This window comes from Leptopilina boulardi, unplaced genomic scaffold (genome assembly GCF_019393585.1).
Source record: "Leptopilina boulardi isolate dan_hultmark-lab unplaced genomic scaffold, ZJU_Lbou_2.1 LbouV2_229, whole genome shotgun sequence".
Classification (NCBI taxonomy): Eukaryota; Metazoa; Arthropoda; class Insecta; order Hymenoptera; family Figitidae; genus Leptopilina; species Leptopilina boulardi.
Genome location: NW_026137784.1, coordinates 1481856 through 1501418, shown reverse-complemented (window position 1 = coordinate 1501418; position 19563 = coordinate 1481856). Strand labels below are relative to the sequence as shown.

General features: G+C 28.0%; 1 protein-coding gene across 3 annotated transcripts; it reads left to right on the top strand.

Annotated features, from left to right (window-relative positions):
* Window positions 1-127: 127 nt before the first annotated feature.
* LOC127280054 (titin homolog) lies at window positions 128-19428 on the top strand. Of its 3 annotated transcripts, XM_051302793.1 has the most exons (14): window positions 128-523; window positions 608-782; window positions 1260-2166; window positions 4387-7392; window positions 7466-8325; window positions 8391-9509; window positions 9967-12145; window positions 12212-15666; window positions 16324-16530; window positions 16779-16898; window positions 17032-17289; window positions 17392-17508; window positions 17591-17662; window positions 17734-19428. In XM_051302793.1, the coding sequence occupies exons 3-14, from the start codon at window positions 1341-1343 to the stop codon at window positions 17815-17817; spliced, it is 12303 nt and encodes a 4100-aa protein (XP_051158750.1). In that variant the 5' UTR covers window positions 128-523; window positions 608-782; window positions 1260-1340; the 3' UTR covers window positions 17818-19428. The 3 variants fall into 3 exon arrangements, with proteins under 3 accessions (XP_051158750.1, XP_051158748.1, XP_051158749.1); XM_051302791.1 differs by having other exon boundaries at window positions 9967-15666; XM_051302792.1 differs by lacking the exon at window positions 608-782 and having other exon boundaries at window positions 9967-15666.
* Window positions 19429-19563: the final 135 nt, after the last annotated feature.

Here is a 19563-nt window from a genome sequence, read left to right as displayed (position 1 = left end):
AACCAATCACGATCAAGCATTCTTGTGAATGGCGTAAACTATACAGCAGGTTTTCATTAACCAATCAGAAACGAAAACAAGCAGAAGTTTTGTAGTTGATTGGCCTTGTGATGCATCCTTAATAACAGTTTTTCGCTGCTAACAGGATTGATCACATGTGCGAAAATAATAATTATTAAATCGATTATAAAACCGTATATTAAAACGGCCAATTTATTATTTTGTACATAATTGATAAATTTAATTATATTATTACCTGATATTGGTGTATAATTAAAGTATTGTTGAATTGAAATGAAAGTAACAAGCTAACCTCTCTGTGATGTCTTGATTTGTTAGGTTATTATAATATAATAGTGAAATCATCAGTTCTGGAGCATTTATAATTGTGTCATAACAAAATCGAAGAATTTGAGTTCAACAAAAAACAAAAAAAAGTAGTGTATGTGTGAATATTTTTTCATAAAAATGATTATAAAGGATTATCGGATTATCAATGGATAAATGATTAACAAAATTTCAAGTAAGTGTTAATAATTTATTCTTTTCATTGAAATATGAAAATATGAATCTTTAGTAATATTCTTTTTTTTTTTTTTCTTTAAAGATTTAAAAGAAAATTTTTTTTTTTCTTCTAAATATTTATTTTACATCAATTGCTTCCGAGCTGCTCCAAAATAACAGCGGACAATAATGATAACAGTGCTCACGCAATATGGCGATCTGCTCGTGAAAACACGTTCGTTTTGCGCAGTAAAACGTATTTTATCGTTTTAGTCAAGGTGCGTCCGTGTTTCTTTTTATTGATATCATTTTTAGCAATTGTGATAAACAAGTGAAAATCATAAATTTGTGTTTTTATTATTCAGACAACGATAACGGAGCTGAGTTTTGTGCGAGGTCTTCCTCCGGGACAAAACAGGGTTAAATAAAAAAACATGACAGACTGTATAAGACATGTCGTTAACAAGTGTGGGGAATATATCCCGTTCTAGAATATACTAATTGGAATTTATTTCACTTTTTTTTATTCTCCTGACAGTTTGTTTATTGTTTTTTGTTTCTCGATGTAATAATAATAATAATAATAATAATAATAAGCGAATTTTTTGGTAAAATTTCACTTGACTTCTGAAATGATAGAAATGACCGCACTTTTCTCGGTATACCCGGTAATCGTTCTCTGAATTAAATTCTGAAAAAGAAAATGAGAAAATCAGTGTGATTTTTTTTTTTGGTTTTTTTTTTTATGATTTCAGAGAAGGAAGTAAATATTAAGCATCCCTTATGTAGTCGATGAGGCTCAGGTTAGGGACAAACTGTGCATTGAACAGAGTGTGATGAGTAACAGTGGTTTTCGAGGAAGAGGCTTCGGACCGCGAAGTAATCGTCCACAAAAACCACATGGTGGTTTTAATGGTCCACATCCAAATTTCACACAAAATCGACGATCAAATCAAAATCATCAAAATTTTAATTTAAATCAGAATTTTGGATCAAATCGAAGACAAGGTCGATCACCAGGCGGTGGTGGACAAGATGGTTGGCGGGATAATTCCGAAAGATTTAATCGACATTCAAATAATGGACCACAATTTCAGGGACATAATATTGGACACAATCAGGGACACCAAAGACATTTCTATAATAATGGACCGGGAAATTTTCACGGTGGTTTCCGACCGGTACGATTTCCGGGTCCCCATGGTAGGGGACCAATTAGAGATAATGAACGAATTAATCCACAGCGACTTCAACAGCAGCAGCAGCAACAACAACAACAACAACAACAACAACAATTACAGCAACATAGATATATTCGCGATGGTGAGAAAAGAAATTTTTTTGATGATTATCAGGAACCGCATTTGGGTTCAGAGGAGGAACGACAACAGAAAATATCCAAGACGGTGGATAAATTAAAACAAACATTATCATCATTTACTGAGGAGGATAGTATTAATTTTTGGGAGGATAATTTTTCACCACAATCTATTGGATCTGATGATCCATCAACATCACAAAAAGGTATACCAGAACTCAGGCACGGTCCACCTGAATTAGATTTAACGTTTAATGATTTTAAAGTCATTGGACGTGTTGATTTGGATACATCAACATTAAGGAATGATACAAATATCATTGGAAACGAACAGGATAATACTGGTAAACATTTATTTCTCTATATTAAAAAAAAAAAAGTAATCTGAAATTGAATTTTTCAATTAATATGTTATCAATTTCAGATATTAAAAAATAGTCTTGTCTTATCAATTATTTCCGTTATTAATTAGACAGTTTATTGCATTTCTTTTGAAACTGGAAATTAGAATTTTCTAATCATATTCGAATGATGGTTACATTTTTTTTTTTTAACTACATTTTTCTTTTAAGAATTTTATGTGTCTTGTGTGATGTAATTTATTAGTATAATAACTTTCTAAATGACAGTGTTATTAAATTTAGAAAGATTATATTCTTTTTTTTTTTATTTAAAGTTACATAAAACTGTGATTTTTTTTTTCTTTCATTATTTGAGAGACATCTAAAATTTAATTCAAATATAAATTATTACTATTATTTTATTGCCATGGGTACGGCATTTTTTTAAAAATATTAAAATAAAGTAAATATTTCTATTTAATATTACGAAAATAATATAAATTGAATAAGAATTATAATTAAAAAATATATATTTCATTATTTAATTAAATTTAACGAACATTTACTTTTTATTGAATTTGGAAAAATAATTTCATCTTTTTTATCATTAATTTTAATTAGAGGACAAATGCATAAATGGATTAAATTTATCATTGAAATAAATTTTAATAATAATTACAGAATGAATTAATTTTTTAACATAATTCAAAATTTAATAATATTGTGGAATTTAACTTTCATATATTTAAATATTGTTTTAAATTTATTATTGAATTAAATTAATTTGATTTTAATAATTTATTTGAATCTACTTAAAATTCGTTGAAAAATAATTTCTCATTGAGAGAAATTAAATATTAATTAAAATGTAATTTAAAGTAAATTAAATGCTTAATTATCTATAATAATCGTTATTAAATAAATTCTAAATTATTTATACTGATAATATTTGTTAGCTAAAAAAAATGGATAATTTAGAAACAAATTTTTTTTTGGAGTTAAAATTACTTTGTGTGACAATGATAGGTCACTGACCCCTGTGGGGTGTCCTTCAATTTTTATTTTTTTTTAATTACTCTACTATCATTTCAATTCATTAAACCATTAAGTCTAGTAATCTAATTACTTTCTTAAATGCATGATAAATGTGTTAATTATGCAAGTATGCGGTCAACAATATTTTGCAGTATTATATACACAAACTGGTTACCTCTCAAACTGAAATTTAAATGAAGAATTTTTTTTTTAACTTTTCAATTCATTTGCATTTCAATTAAAAAAATGTCAACAGAGGAATTTCTTTTTAGTTTCAAAAAAAAAAAAAAATTTTTTTTCCAACAATTTTTTAATTAAATTTTCATTTTGCTAGAAAAAGTAAATAATTTTTTTTTTTTTTTTATAGAGTAAAAAGAAAACTTGATTAATTTACAATGTAAATAATTATTGATTAACAAAACAAAGAGGAAAAAAAATAATATAACTGATTTTAATAGTAAAAACAAAAAAAAAAACCTAATGTACAAAGTCCAAGCCGGAAGGTAATTTCAATAGAAATTGATTGCATTTCAATGTTTTATGTGTAAGTTTATATTTCATAAATAGCAATTTTCAAGATAATTCTTGGCATTTATTGTTTATAGTTATTATTATGAAATTCACAAAATAACATAATATTGACAGTCAATGTAAATATAAGAAAGTTTCATTGAATCATTGAAGAATACTACATAAAAATCTTGTCCTACTTGCTTATCTATCGATCATCGTGAATTGCATCTTTATGATAACTCACGCGAATGCGTTATATAGATATCTGTCTCTATATATACATTTCATATATATATACATATATATAAAGAGAATGTAATGATCGTTTTGTTGTACAAGTTTTTTTTTTTTCTTTTTTTTCTACAAAATTCTCGAAAAATGTTTAATGCACTTGCATATTTCAAAAATAGAAAACGCTAGGTCAAGGTAATTGAAAGTAACATCATTAACTCTCGGATGTAATTTAATTACCGCTAGACGATATTGAAACTGATTCAATTTTTAATCATATATAAAGACTGAATCAATTTTTAAAAAGATTTTAGTCTTTTATATCGTATAAAAGGTAAAATAATAAAAAAAAAAATTATGAATTTTTTTTTCCTCTATAAAATTTGTATTATAATTTTAATTAAAATTATATTTGTATTTTAATAAATTTTCTTTTTTTCGCAGTATTCAATGGCACGAATGAGAAACCAAAATTGTCGAGGCAAGGCTCAAAAGATGGTGATCCATTTGGAGAAGATTGTTTATATTTGGATGATCCGCAAGAGGAAGCATTTATTGCTCAACTCGATACAAGAATTGCAAATTGTGATGTGAATTTTTCACAACCAACAACATCGAATGTCAATGATGTTACTGAATTTACAACACAAGATCAAGTTGATAATCAATCAGTTGAATTTCTCGCAAGTGGAAAAATAATGTCCGAATTTCAAATTGAAGAAAGAAACGATTTATTGTGTGAGAATAGTGAAAATTTACAATTTGACATTGATCCTCCATTCGCTGAAAATGTCACCGATCCAGTACAAAGTGAATTATCAAATTTTAATAATGGCACATTATTTGATCAAACAATTGAAGCGAATTTTGAAGAAACAACAGATAATGAAGTTGTAACATCTGTTGATTTTGAAAATGAAACTGTAATCGATAATGATTTACAGGAGTCGAATTTTCGATTTGAAAAAACAAATTCAAATCAAGAAGAGATTCAATTGCAGGATGATTATGCTGATGATAATGATTTTGTCGGCAATCGTCAACAATCTGATGTTCAACTCTTCACTGCCTTTAAATCGACCGAGCCGCCAAAGGAAATTCTTCAAGAGGAATCACAAAGTTCAAATTTCGAACAACAGGACGTTAATACAAGGCTATCGGTTGATATTGAACCATCGACAGATATTCTTCAAAATCAAAGTGAATTACAAGATTTACAATCTGCATTTGATCAAAGTCAAGGGCAGGTGCAAATTTTCGATTCAATTGAAGCATTACCCGAATTATCGCAACAGGAATCGAATTTATTTTTCGAGCAATTAGATCAAATGGAGGGTAATTTCCCTCAACCGGATCAAGATTCAACATGTAAAGAAGATAATAAAGTCCCTGATGATAATGATGAATTAAGTAATCAATCAAAAGAGAAAACATTTGTCAATAATATTCCAGAAGTTCAATCTGGTGATGAGACACAAAATTCCCTATTTGATTCGAGCCGCGAACAAAATGAATCATCCGAAACCCAAGTACCTCTAGAACCACCACCAATTTTTGAATTACAGGAATTAATGCATCAATATGATTCCCCGGATTCTTCGGATTCATTTAAAACACACAAAAAACCACTTGAACCGCCACCAATGTTCGATCCAATGGAAGCATTTCCCGATCTTCTTGATGAATCAAATGAGCCATTTGAAACACAGCAAAATCAAGAAAAACCCCTTGAACCACCGCCAATGTTTGAATTTATTCAAGAATGTGATACTAAACCAATTGTGAATATAAAAAAATCCAAAAAGCTCGATCATCGGGAAGAACATTCAAATTCATCATTTGATATGAAACAAAATAATGATATTCTTCAACCACCACCGGCATTTGATCCACGTGGACCACCGCCAACTGTAACAATTATCGAGGAAAAAGGATTTAAATCCCATAATTTTGAAGATGTGATACAACCACCAAAAGTATTTGATCCAAGACTCTCGTCACAACAAAGAATGGATTTTGTTGCAACAAATGAAATTGTCCCACCCACATGGCCCTCTGGTATTACAGATTATACAAATTATGTTCCATCAATGCACGTACCGCCAATGGCACAACCCGCTGGATTTATTCCACCATTCACTATTCCATCAGTAATTCCAACAATGCCACCAACACTTCCCGATTATCCACCACCATTACCACAAGATCATCAAGCACCACCTCCATTACCCGTTGAACCACCCAATATTCCCGAATCATTATCAATGCTCAACATGGAGGATGAACTCGAAGAAATGCAAGAAGCAATGGAATTTGCCAAACAATTAATGAACATGACAGAGAGTAATGGTGAGAAAAATACCGATATTGATATTGAAATAAAACGTGAAAAAAAATCGAAAAAATCAAAAAATGATAAAAAAGATTCAACAAATAAAGAATCGAAAAAAGAGGAGAAAAGAAAAAAAATTGAATATGGACCAGCGCCATTAATTGATTTACCACCGAATGATACAAATGAGGAAGAATCACGTTTACAAGAACCAGAAATTGAAGACGATGGTCAAGTAGCCGATGATCAAATGAGACCAAAAGTTGTTTTTAATTTAAATAAAATTAAACGAATACATAAAGTTGATGAATGGCAACAACAATTGCAAGCCGATGAAAATGAAGATTTACGAACAAGAAAGAAAAAATTAAAGGAAAAAGAAATATTACAAGAAACAAATGAAACAAATGATAAAGACGATGAGAAACGTAAAAGAAGACGTTCAAAGGATAATAATAATAAAAAAGAAGAGAAACCATCAACATCTTATGAAAAGGAACAACAAAAGAAATCAGGTAAAAAAGAAACGGCTGCCAATCAAGAAATATGGCGTAATCGTGTGATTAATCAATTTTTAAAAATGAGTAAAAATGATATTAATAATATGATTAATAATACAAGTTTGAGACGTTTTGATATGGCAATGAAACAATTGGTAAAGGAACGTAAAACATCATTGTCACAAGAAATGAGAATATCAGAAGAGGAAAAAGTTCAAAATTATGATGGTGATCAATTTATGACACAATTAAGCGCAATGCTTGATCCTGGTGTACGTGAATCGGTTGATATTACAAATTTACCAACTGAATTTATTCAACATTTAAGCGCTGTTTTACATTTGGATCCAATGCCTGGTGGTGAGGATGGTGAAATTGAAATGATGAATTCAGAGGATTTTCTACAACAAATGGTACTTGCCAATAAAAAACATCAACAGGAACAACAAATTATTTCTGAGGATGAATATACACATTTACCAAAACAAACATCACCGCAAACTTCAATTACTATTCAACCAGTTGTTGAAAAAAAGAGAAATCGTCATCATGAAAAGAAAATTGTTCACGTTATTCGAGTTAAGGATACAAATAATCAGAGTGAATCTCACGAACAAGGTAAAAAAATTTTTTTTTCTCCTTTATAATATTATTCAAAAGATTCTAAAAATTATTTTATTTTTTTTTTCAGCATCACGATTATTAAAAGAGGGAAAATCGTCGCGCGAACGAGAAAATGGCGATGTGACATTTCGAAATTCATTGAGGGAAAATCAAGCATTAAGAGAGGCACAAATTCGTGAGGCACATTTGAGGGATATACAAATTCGCGAACAACAAGCACGTGAACAAATTCTTCGTGAACAACGTGAACAACGTGAACAGGAATTAAAGGAACAACAAGCATTGAAAGAACAACAGGCGCGTGAAGCTCGCGAGGCAAAAATACGTGAGACAAAAGTACGTGAGGCAAAATTACGTGAAGCTCAACGTGAAGCACAACGTGAAGCCGAAATTAAAGAATTAAAGAAAAAACAAGCACATTTAAAAGCACAACTTGCACGCGAATTACTTGAGAGTGGATCAACAACAAATTTAGGTACTGAAAGTCCAGCTCATCTTACATCTGTTCTTGATGATATTTTTAAACCAGGTATACCAAAAGGAAAACCTGTAAATGTTACTAGTAATGTTGTTATTGAACCACCACGTACAAAACCAAATCGAAGTGAAGTTGTTACAAAACCACCGGGTAAATATCCAACACTTGGCACCATGGAACGTACATTAGACGATATATTTAGCGCTGGTATTGCAAAGGCAAAAGCCTCATCGAAACCAATTGCCGAACAAAGTTTAGAACTTCAACAAATGTGGACGCGAAAAAAGCGGGAAAATGTTGATACATTTAGAAATTTAACCAAAGAAGAATGGGAAGCAAAACATGGACGTACAATGAGTGATACTTTAGAAAAAGAATTCAATGCTTTAATGTTACGACGAGCTGACAATGAATTACATTCAAAAGCAAAAGAAACACGATCACTTGAGGTAAGTATATAAATAAAAATCGCTAAATTTTGATATTTTTTAATTTCTAATTAAAAATTTTTCAGATAAACGAACGATCTCAAAAGAAATCTTATCAATGGGACGAAACACCAGTTCCTGAGAGGAATAACGATGAAAGTGCCGAACGATTACTTGCTCGTCAACAAAAAGAACATCTTGAAGATGGTGAAATAACAGAAAGCGATGGCGACAGTGAAAATGATAGTTCATCGAGTTCATCAACGTCAAGCGATAGTACAAGCAGTGAAAATATTGCACCTGATGTTACAAAATTACTCAAAGTTATTAAGGAACGTGAAAAAGTTGCAAAGAAAAAATCTTTAAATGAAGCAATTCGCGATGAAGTTGCCGCCGATATTGAAAAACGTAAACGTGAAAAAGAACGACATAAAGAAAAAAAATCGCGTAAACGAAAAAAGCGTGAGAAAAAAGGTAAAAAGAAAAAGAAAACACGTCGACATAAGAAGAAAACTAAACGTAATTCAATATCCGGTTCGGAGAAAGAAATACCAATGAAATTATTAACTGAAGATGAGATTAAAAAAGAAGTGAAAACTGAACCAATAACACCTGATGAAAAACGTAGTGAAAAAAAATTGCCAATTTCACAAAATAAAGATTCATCAATTCGAACAATTGTTCATTCACCAGTTAAGGTAAATGTCGATTATGGACAGGTGAAAATGCAATCAATGAAAACGAAAGCCCAATTGAAACAAATGCCAGAAACAACAGAATCACCACCGCAAACTGATGATAATAACGCGACACAATTGTCTAATTATCGCACTAATGCTGAAACACAGACAATAACACAAGGTAAAAATCAAGTTCAAATTCCCGAGGTGAATGAAACTATTGTTTCGAGTGATAATTTGCCAAAGGAAGTGGAAAAAGAAAAAGAGACTGAAAAAGAAGAACAAGAAGAAGAACAAGAAAAAGAACAAGAACAAGTGAAAGAAAAGGAAAACGAAATGGAAAAACAGAAAGTGGAGGAAAAATTGGAGTCATCTGAAAATGATGAAAAAATTTCAAATGTAATTCAAGACACAGAAATGAATAAAGTTGAAAAAACATCTGAGACAAAAATCTCTTCTCCTGTTGAGGCGAAAATCTCCGAGGAACCATTAAAAACGTGTAAAAAGTCACAAATTTCGTCGAAGGTGAGTTTAATTTTTTTTTTACTTAAATAAAATAATTCATATTACCTAATTTAAAAATAAAAAATTGAAATTTTAAATAACTAAAAATAATAGAAAAATTAAGTTTTATGAAAAAATAATTAATGTTATTTTGAGATGTGTTTTTAAAAAATTTGAAAAATCTCCAAGAATTAGAATTTAACGAATGAAATCTGATAGCTGCCTATATGAAAAAGAGATAAGATGAACTGACAACTGCAAATTCTAAATATTTTATCTCTTTTATGCATTGCTTTCCTGTTATCGTGAACAAATTAAAGATTAAATATATTACAAAGTAATAATAGATTTAGATAAAATATTAAAAATATTATTATCGATTATTTAATTATTTCAAAAAGTGTAAATTTCATTTTTTTAAAAAATTATATAATTAAAAAATAATTATATTATTAATAAAAATAAATTATTTTTTCAGAATGTAACTAAAACAACAAAAACCAAGGGAAAAAATCAATTAAAAAGTGGCGATGATAAGAAGACAAAACGAATTGACATTCAAGCATATAAAGCACGAACACTCGAACGAAAGAAAAAGGAACAACAAAAGATGAAGGAAATTGTTCAAAATCCAATTTCATTAACAACAAATCTTCTAAATATTCCCATAGCAAGTAAATCACGTGTTATTGAAACTTCTAACGAGGGTAAAAAGACAAATGAAAATAATAAACAAAATAAAATTATCGAAAGTAATAAAAAAATTGAGGAAATGGAAAATAATCGAATTATAAATCAAAAATTAAATAACGACGAATCTAAAATAATTTCACGTGATCCTCGTCTTGCCGCTAAAGCAGCACAAGAGATAATTACACCAACTAAACTTGATCCAAATAAAAATAATGTCAACGATAAAGAAATGGAAGACGAATGTAAATTTAAATTCATAAAATCTGAAGGTGGAAAAGAATTGAAATTAAAAAATAAACCAAAGATTGTTAAGAAAATAAAAAATCAATTAACACCACTTGTTGTTATTGAGAAAAAAATTGAAACACCAATTAGACGATCATCAATATCATCAGAGTCAGATCAATCAAGTTGTTCACAAACAAAAACAATTGAAATAAAAAGAAAACAAGAGAAATGCGAATTAATTTTAAAGAAAAATAAAAACGATTTAAAAATATTGAAACACGATAATAAAAAAATTGACATTTCATCTGAAATTAATACGGAGAAAATATCTAAAGAAAAATTATCTTCTGATAATAAAGTTAATAGTAAAAAGATTGATATTAAAGAAAAAACAATTAAAACACACGTGAAATTATTAAATATTGAAAATTCAAAAGAAACAACACAAGCTTATAAACCAGTGAGAAAATTAAAAGTTTATGGTAAAAATTCACAAACAACAATAAAAAAGAAAAAATTAATAAGCGATGCACTTCCAGATACAGTACCATCAGAAGAGATAGCAAAATATTATGCAATGGAAATTGAAAATTATCCTAATATTTTACAGGATTTAATTGAAGATCCAATTGATGTTTGTCCAGCAAAAGAAGTATTTTTTGGCAATATGTCATTAAAGGAGGATGATATTTCCGATATAAAATCAACTTTTGATATTGAAGATGAACAAAAAAGTAAACAATTAATTATTGAGGATATAAATCCAATGGAAAATATTTTTGATAATGTTGTCCTTGAAGCTGATTTACAAGAAACAAATATTGTTTATTCAGATATAAATTCATGTGTATTATCACCAAAAACTGATGAAATATTTGATGAACAAAGTGTTGAAAAACCAGAACTTTTTCATTTTGGTATTGACGATAGTGATACAAATTTAAGATTAAATGATGATTTACCACCAATTTTAACTGAACGCGAAATTGATTTACCATTAAGTGAAGTTGAAAAATTAAATAACAAATCGCTTATCGAACAATTAGATGAAAGTGTCAGTGAACAATTTTTAATTAAAGACAATGTTAGATTAGAAATGCCAGACACGGTTTTCGATAAAAAAGAAGAACCCGAAGAAAGTGTTAAACAACTATTTGATTCTGAAATTGTAAAAAATCCCATCGATAGTGTTTTTGAAAATGTTTTTGATAATAATGAATTGAAAACTCCCGCGATTGAAGTAACGCCATCTATAATTTGTCACGTGACACATAGTGAATCGCGCGAAACCGGCGATTTGAGTCATTTGCTAAACGAAAGTTCGCACGTGGATATCGTTGATACGAAAGAAAAATCTCTAAGTGAAATTGAATTTAATTCGAATATTATTAATCAAGAGGAAAAAAAGTGCGTGGAATATTTAGTAAGTGATGATAAAGAAAAAACAATGCAAATTGACGACAATAATAAAGACGAATCACAAATTAATTCGAAATCTCCTATTACAATTTCTAATGATAATGAAAATTCACAATCCCCATCTGAATTTATACTAATTGAAAATGATTTACCTCTTTTAGCCAAAAAATCCAATGATAGTGATGATAAATTAGAAATTGATTCAATAAACAATTCAACAATTGAGGTTAAGTCGAACAATAAACCGAAAAAACTTTCCGAAATTGTGCTTCAGTCAGGTGTTATGATTGTTAAAGATAATTACGAACAAAAAATAGGTAATGAATTGTTAAACGATAATAATAAATGTTTAGTTAAATCTGATCTTCCAAGTCTTGTTTCAGAAATAATATTGGATGAAAAAGAGGCAAGTGTTGAGGAGAATATTGTAAATCAGGAAAAAGTGGAAAATTCAACAGATTTTGAGGTTAGGTTGAATCCAAGTGAAACGGAAACTGTACATTCAAAAATGGAAGATAAAGATGAATTGAAATCGGAGAAATCTTTACATAAATTAAAACGTAGAAGAAGAATGAAAAGAAAGAAAGATAAGAAGATCAAGGACGAGATAAAAGATGCTATTAAACAATCAGTGAAACCAGTCACAACACAATCACTTGTTGCAAGAATGAAAGAAATTGACGATGAAATACAAAAATTAATGCTTGAAAAGCAAAAACTTTATCAAATGATGGCCGATGCATCAACAAAGGATAATAATGAGATAAATTCATTGAATTCAGATATTGATAAAAGATCGAAAATTTCAAGTCCCGAGGATGATGAAATTGCATCATTTGAAAAAGAATTATCAACACCAATTAAAGAAAGTTCAATAATAAAAGAAAAATCTTCGAAAATAAAAAAATTATCAATTAATAGTGATGATGAGGAAATTGGAAAAATTTCCGAAAAGAAAACAAAAAAATTAACAAAAACTGAACGTTCACAATCAAAATTACGAAAGACAACATTAACTGATTCAAGTTCTGAAGATGAAGAAATTAAAAGAATCACCAAGGAGAAACAAAAGAAATTAACAAAAGGTCGACACAAAAAACATATAAATTCCGATGATGATGAAGAACAAGAAAATATATCACTCGATAGATTAAAAAAATTAGCCGAAAGATCACAATCAAGAATGAAAAAAAATGTCACCATCGAAGCAGAAAATGAGGAAATTGATAAACGTGAGAAAAAAGAAGAAATAAAAATATCGAAACGACCAAAAAGTGTTATGAAAGTGACAAAAAAATCATCAAGTGAAGATGATAATGAAAAGAAGAATAAAAAAATTCAAAGAAGACCAAAAAGTGCGATGAAATTATTTTCAGAAAAATTTAGCGACGATGACGATAAGAAATTAAAGAAAAAATTTGATATTACAAAACGACCAAAAAGTGCAATGAAAATAACATCAAAAGTAACAGAAAGTTCCGAAGTAACAAGTGGCGATGAAGAAGTTGCAATGTTAAATTTAAATAATAAAAAACCATCATTAAAAAATACAATAGACACACAACGAATACGTCCAAAAAGTGCAATGAAACCAACAATATCAAAATTAATTCCCAGCAGCGGTGATGATGATGATTTGAAAAAACGTGAAGAAAAAATGAAAATAACAAAAAAAATTGAAATTAGTCGCAAACGTCCCAAGAGTGTAATGATGAAAAGTTCAAAAAGTGATAATGATGATGATGATGAAGAACAAGAAATTGCTGTGAAAAAAAAGAAAATCAAAGAACTTCCATCGCTTAATACATCAGAGAAAATATTCGTGAAAATTAAGGGAAAACATGAACGTGATAAATTCAAAAAGAAAGATTCACCGGAGAAAAAAGTTCAAATAGTGGAAAATAAAAATGATGAGGAAAAAATAAATAAAAAATTAATAAAAGGCGCATCGACAGCAGCATTAATAAATCGTTTTGAGGCAGCGACAAAAAAGAAATTTGAAACAAGTCCAAAATCAGAGAAATCAAAAAAAGTTCCAAGTCCAAGAAAAGAAAAAAAAGATAATGAATTTTTAGATAAAAAACACGTTAAAGTTAAAGCTATTGACACAGCATTAATTTATTCCGATGAAAGTATTCTCGAACCATTAGAATCGTCAAAGGATAAAACAAAGAAAAATAATACTGCACTTGGTCTACTTGAACAATCATTTAAACGTGAAATGGCCGAAGCAAAAAAAGCAAAAGCCGTTGAAAAGAAGAAAAAAATGCAAGAAAATGAAATAATTTCCAAAGATGAAAAAGAAGAATCAAAAGAAAATGAAAAAATTGACACAAAATTAGAACCGCCAAGTTTGCCAATATCACAGGAAAATGAAATATCGAAAAATCTCTTAATTAGCGAAATTAATGAAGAGGAATGTCGTCTAAATGAGGAAGTACAACGAATTAATTCCACATTAGATAAATCTGTCAATGATACTCAAAATAATTTAATTGAAATAAATCAGAAAGCTCAAGAAACAATTATAGAGGAAAAAAATCAATTAACAAGTCCAACTGATTCGGAACAACAAATATTTTCACATCCAAATTTTAAAGAATTCTCCGATAAAGATTCAACACGTTCAGCATTGATGTCACCAATATCTGATGATTCATCAATATCAATTGATTCAACACGTAAACGTAAAAGACCAACAAGAAGTTTATCACGTGCCGGAAGATCAAGTCAACCAACACGACGAAGTTCACGTCATTTGGAAAGTGAAGATGAACGTTCACGAACATGTGGTAATTCAATTGCAAATACACCAGAACCACCGCAAAAAAAGAAGAAAGTCAATGAAAAAATACTTTATTCAACGATACGTGATTTAATAAAATTGGAATTACGTACAAAACGAAAAGATCGAAAAAAACGTAAATTAACACAAGATGAAATGGAAAATTGTAAAGTAAAATTAGTTGACATTAAATATACCTATATGAAAGATGATTTACCAAATGGTGTATTAAAACGTCTTGGTTTAACGAAAATTAATGTTTTCAATAAAAATCCATTGGAAAATTCAATTTTATTACATCAAGAAATTATGAATATGCAACAAGTTCGAAGATTTTCAATAGATGAAAATTTTATCACTGATTCAGGTAGTAAAAATTCCGAGACAACAATGTATATATTAAAACCATATTCGGGGAAAAAACTTGAAATTGTGAAAATTAATTCAGAAAATGATTTAACGAATCAAGAAGTGCCAATTGAAGAAATGAAATCGAAAATAGCGGAAATTGAAAAAGAAGCAAAGGCCAAAAAAGAGAATGAAAAGGAAAAAGAACAAGAGGAGAAAAATAATATCAATTTAAAGAAGAACGAAGAGAAAGAAAAGAATGAAGAAACAAAAGAAGTGGAGAAAAATGATTTGCCCAAAGGAAAACAGGAAGAAACCGAGAAAGAGATTAATAAAGAAACAGGTGAAAAAGAAATTATTGAACCAGTGAAAGAAATCAATGAACCAACAAAAGAAATCGAGGAATCAGCAAAAGGAATTATAAACATAAAAGAATTATCGAAAGAAACAAATGAATTGGAAAAAGAAGAAAAAACTATTTCAATAATAAAGAAAAATAATAAATCAGAGAAAGAAAAAGACAGTGATAATTTAAATACTCAACAAAATTTTGATAACAATGAATTAACATTAACAAATGGACCTAATGTAACGGAGGAAAATAAAATTCAATCCCAACAGAATATGGAAGTGGACAATACGGATGTTGGCGAGATTTCAAAAATTCAATACACTGTTCATAAGGGACCGATTTTAGATATCAAGGTAAGAAGCCAAAAGAGAAGAAAGAGAAGAACTAGAAAGTAGACTTTTTTTTTTCGTATTTTATATTTTTTTAATAAACAAATTTTTTTCAACGACATTTCTCCTGTTTAAAAAAAAAAATAAATATTTCACGTTTAAATAAATATAATTTAATTTTATTTGGAAAAAAAATATTTTTATTGTTTTATATATAAAAACAAGTTATTAACAATTCATTTTTATGTTTTTTTTTTGCCATAAATAAAAACAACTTGTAGGAAAGAAAATGCACTTTTATTATTTCCATTAAAAATACATTTTTTTAATATTTATAATTATTACCTTATAATAGTTTTGATCTTTTTTAAATTTTTGTAATTTTTAATTTAGTTTTCAAAATTTGCAATTTAAATAAATTAAATTTTTAATATAAAAATTAGTGAAAAATTAATTAGAAACAGTAAAAATATTTGAATATTATTTTCATTACTATTGGTAATTAATATTAATATTAATATTAAGATATAAAATTATTTTTTAAAATTAATTTTTGAAGTATAAATAAATTTTATTTTTTGCAAATGTTTAAAAATAATTCAGAATTTCGAAAAAAAAAATTAATTTAGTGAATTGTGTAGTTAATATAATATTTAAAGTAAAAGCAAATTAAATTCTTAGATCATTGGCGATTCATTCTTGGCTGCAAGTGAGGATGGAGCAATTTATCGATACAGTTTGACCTCGAATGGAATTTTAAATATTTACAAAGGTCATACACATGCAGTTACGTGCCTTTATGTTTTAAATCCTGATACGGCAAATTTAAATCGACAATGGATGTACTCTGGCTCTTTGGATGGACATATGCGCTGTTATGACATTTCGGTATTTATCAATTTTTTTTTAAAAAAACGTTAATTTAAAAAAGCCTTTTTTTTAAAGAAAATATTGCTCTATTAATTTATTAAATAGTTATATATTTATTAATTAAGCTTCAGCCTTTCGGTCCAGAAGTGGACTTGATTTAATACAAAATTTTATTAGTTTAATTTTTACATTAATTATTTGAAACAATTGTGTTTATTAATTACGATAGTTTCAATTTATTTATTAATTTTCATTTTTTTTTTTAGACTGGAGAACAAATGCAAAGTCCAATTATTATGGGAAGTGCTGTACAGTGTATGGATCAAGCATGGGGAGCTATTTTCATTGGCACCACTTCAGGTCACGTTGCCCGTTATCACATAAAGGTAACAATTTTTTTTTTAAATTTAAAAATATATTTTCACCAAATTTTCTTAAAAAATAATTTTTTCGAATTAAAATTTTTAGTTTTTTTTTTATTTTGCTAATTTAATTTTTATTCTCATTTAAAATTTTTAGGCATCATCCCTAAAAGGAGATAGAATTCAATTTTCGAATAAATCAGTTTTGGCATTAAAAGCGACAAATGAAGGACCAAGAAAAGTTCTTATTGTCGCATCACGAAATCAACCGATAACAATACGCGACGCTTTTACTGGATTATTTCTACGACAAATAAGTGGTCAAAGAAATTACACGGTTTATAGTTTGCTGAGGCACAATAGTTTGATTTATTTTGGCACCAGTAGCACGTCCATTCCCGTTTATGACTTCGTTGTAAGTTTATTTATTTTTAATATTTAATAATAATATATATTTTCAAATAATTGTTTTTTTCAATTATTCGAAAAAAAAAGTAAATTTTTCTATTTTTTGCAGACCGGTGAACAGAAAGTACAATACAATGCCGGTGTTGGTATTGTGTGTATGTATTTGTATGAAAGACTTTTATTTGCTGGTTGTTATGACGGAAATATTTATATTTTCGATGTTAAGGTAAAATTTGCAAAAAATTTATTAAATTTTGTTTTTCATTTAAAAAAAAGAAACTAAAAAATAATTTCGTTTTTTCTTTCAGGAGAAGAAATTAGTGTGCAGTATTCCTGGCCCGGGAAAAATGCTCTTGAGTATGGCCATTGTAAATAAGAGGGTAAGTATTATTATTATTATTTTAAAATTAAAATTTTTTGTTGTATTTATTCTTTTCTTTTTCTCCTGTAGATAATTGCTGGCAGTAAAGATAGAAGTCTTCATTGCTGGCAAATGCCAAAGCAGGCCCAGGAATTGCTAGATGAAAATACATAGCAGCGAGGGAGGTGCACCAATGACGAATCTAGTCAAGTGTGAGCTCAATCGTCAGAAAAAGAAAAGAAAACAAATTTTTGATGTTCACCATGAAAAACAACTAGAAATACTAAAAAAAAAAACATTTTTTGAAAAAACAAATGTGTTTTTGGGTCTAACGCAAAGATGGATCGCATTGTACAAAATCCATAAATCTCGACTCATCCGAATTCTAATTCTAAATACGTAAAAAAAGTTCATTAATCTAGTAACTGTCCCCCCCTTCTTTCTCTCTCTAATTCTTTAAAAAGAAAAAGCAGTGCTGATTTTAATAGTAGAGATAATTCAGCTTTTTTTCCTGATTTCATTTGACATGAAAAAAAAAAAAAAAATGTTATCAAGATTTACATTATAAGACAGTTGCCAGATTTACGACTGATAAATACTTGTACAGATAAACGATGTATAGACGATTATTATATTATATTATTATTGATAATATTATATTATATTATATTATATAGCTGTAATGTAATTAGATAGAAAGAAAGCACCTACTAAAAAAAAAAAAGGCGTTTAAAAGTGCGTTATCAAATAAGTCTACTGTAGATTGTTTATCTTGTATAGTTTCCTACGGATCGATGATATTTTTGCTTTAAAAAAAAAAAATTATAAACCGTGCATCATCGAGTCCGTTGGGTAAAATATTTTATTTTATTTTTTTTTTTTTAATTTTTTTTTTTTTTAGGACTGTGCGAATGCCTTTCTTTGAGAACCTTTATATTAGTAAATTCGGTTTGTACAGACGAAATTCAAAATGTGAAACTCCGTTTGCTTGACTCAATGTTTCTTGCGCTTTATAAATTCAAATAATAAATTTTTATTCGCGCAGCTCTATATTTTTGTTAGAATCTTTTATTTGTGATGAAATTGATTTTTTAATATCGATTTAAAAAAATTAAAAATTAAAAAAAAAACAGATCTTTATCGATTGTTAGAGATTTTTCACTCTTATTTTTTAATGAAATGCGAAACACAATTGTCGATATATTGTAGATTTACAAAAAAAAAAAAAAAAAAAAAAAAAGAAAAAAAAAAGAAAATGTAATAAATAAATGCACAGTCGTTGGTGCACTTTTGTCATATCTTAACAGGAAAAAAGAAAAAAAAAGGAAAAAAAAAAAAAGTTAAATTTTATTATTAAGAATATTTTTTAAATGTTTTCTTTATTATCATCATCATTATCATCATTGTTTTACACGCGCGCAAATATTCGTGTAAACTAAAATAAATTTAGTTGAGCGAATTAATTTTTTCAATTTTCTCTTACAATAAAAAACAAAAAAGTGTTTTTAAAACACTGAGTCAGTGGACGATGTCCAAAAAATAAAAATCATTCGCCAATTGTTTTGTCGCGAATATTTGAAAATCTTGTATCTTTAAAAAAAAAAGAAAATAATAATGAGCAAAAGAAAATGAAAAAAAAGTATATATAAATAATAAAAGAAAAAAAAGTTATTTGATATAAATTTAAGTGAGAATGATCAAGGCTATGAGGCGTTTCACATTGTCAGTTTGCTGAAAGTTTATACTAATTCTTCAATGCCGAAAAAATATAAACGACTTAATGTATTAATAAGTATTTATTATTGTTACAACCCCACAAGTCATTTATGTTTAAAAAAAAATATATATATTGTACACAATACTTTCAAAAAAAAACAATTCTTATATTAAAGAGTCTCATTTTTATGAATTTCTAATTTT

What these genes read in the sequence shown, in the direction of transcription:
- LOC127280054 (XM_051302792.1), top strand. Translation starts at nt 1,341, where the DNA reads ATGAGTAACAGTGGTTTTCGAGGAAGAGGCTTCGGACCGCGAAGTAAT. An exon ending in AAGAAACACGATCACTTGAG is followed by an intron (nt 8,326 to 8,390) that starts GTAAGTATATAA and finishes AAAATTTTTCAG; the next exon opens with ATAAACGAACGATCTCAAAA. An exon ending in TTCCCGTTTATGACTTCGTT is followed by an intron (nt 17,290 to 17,391) that starts GTAAGTTTATTT and finishes TATTTTTTGCAG; the next exon opens with ACCGGTGAACAGAAAGTACA.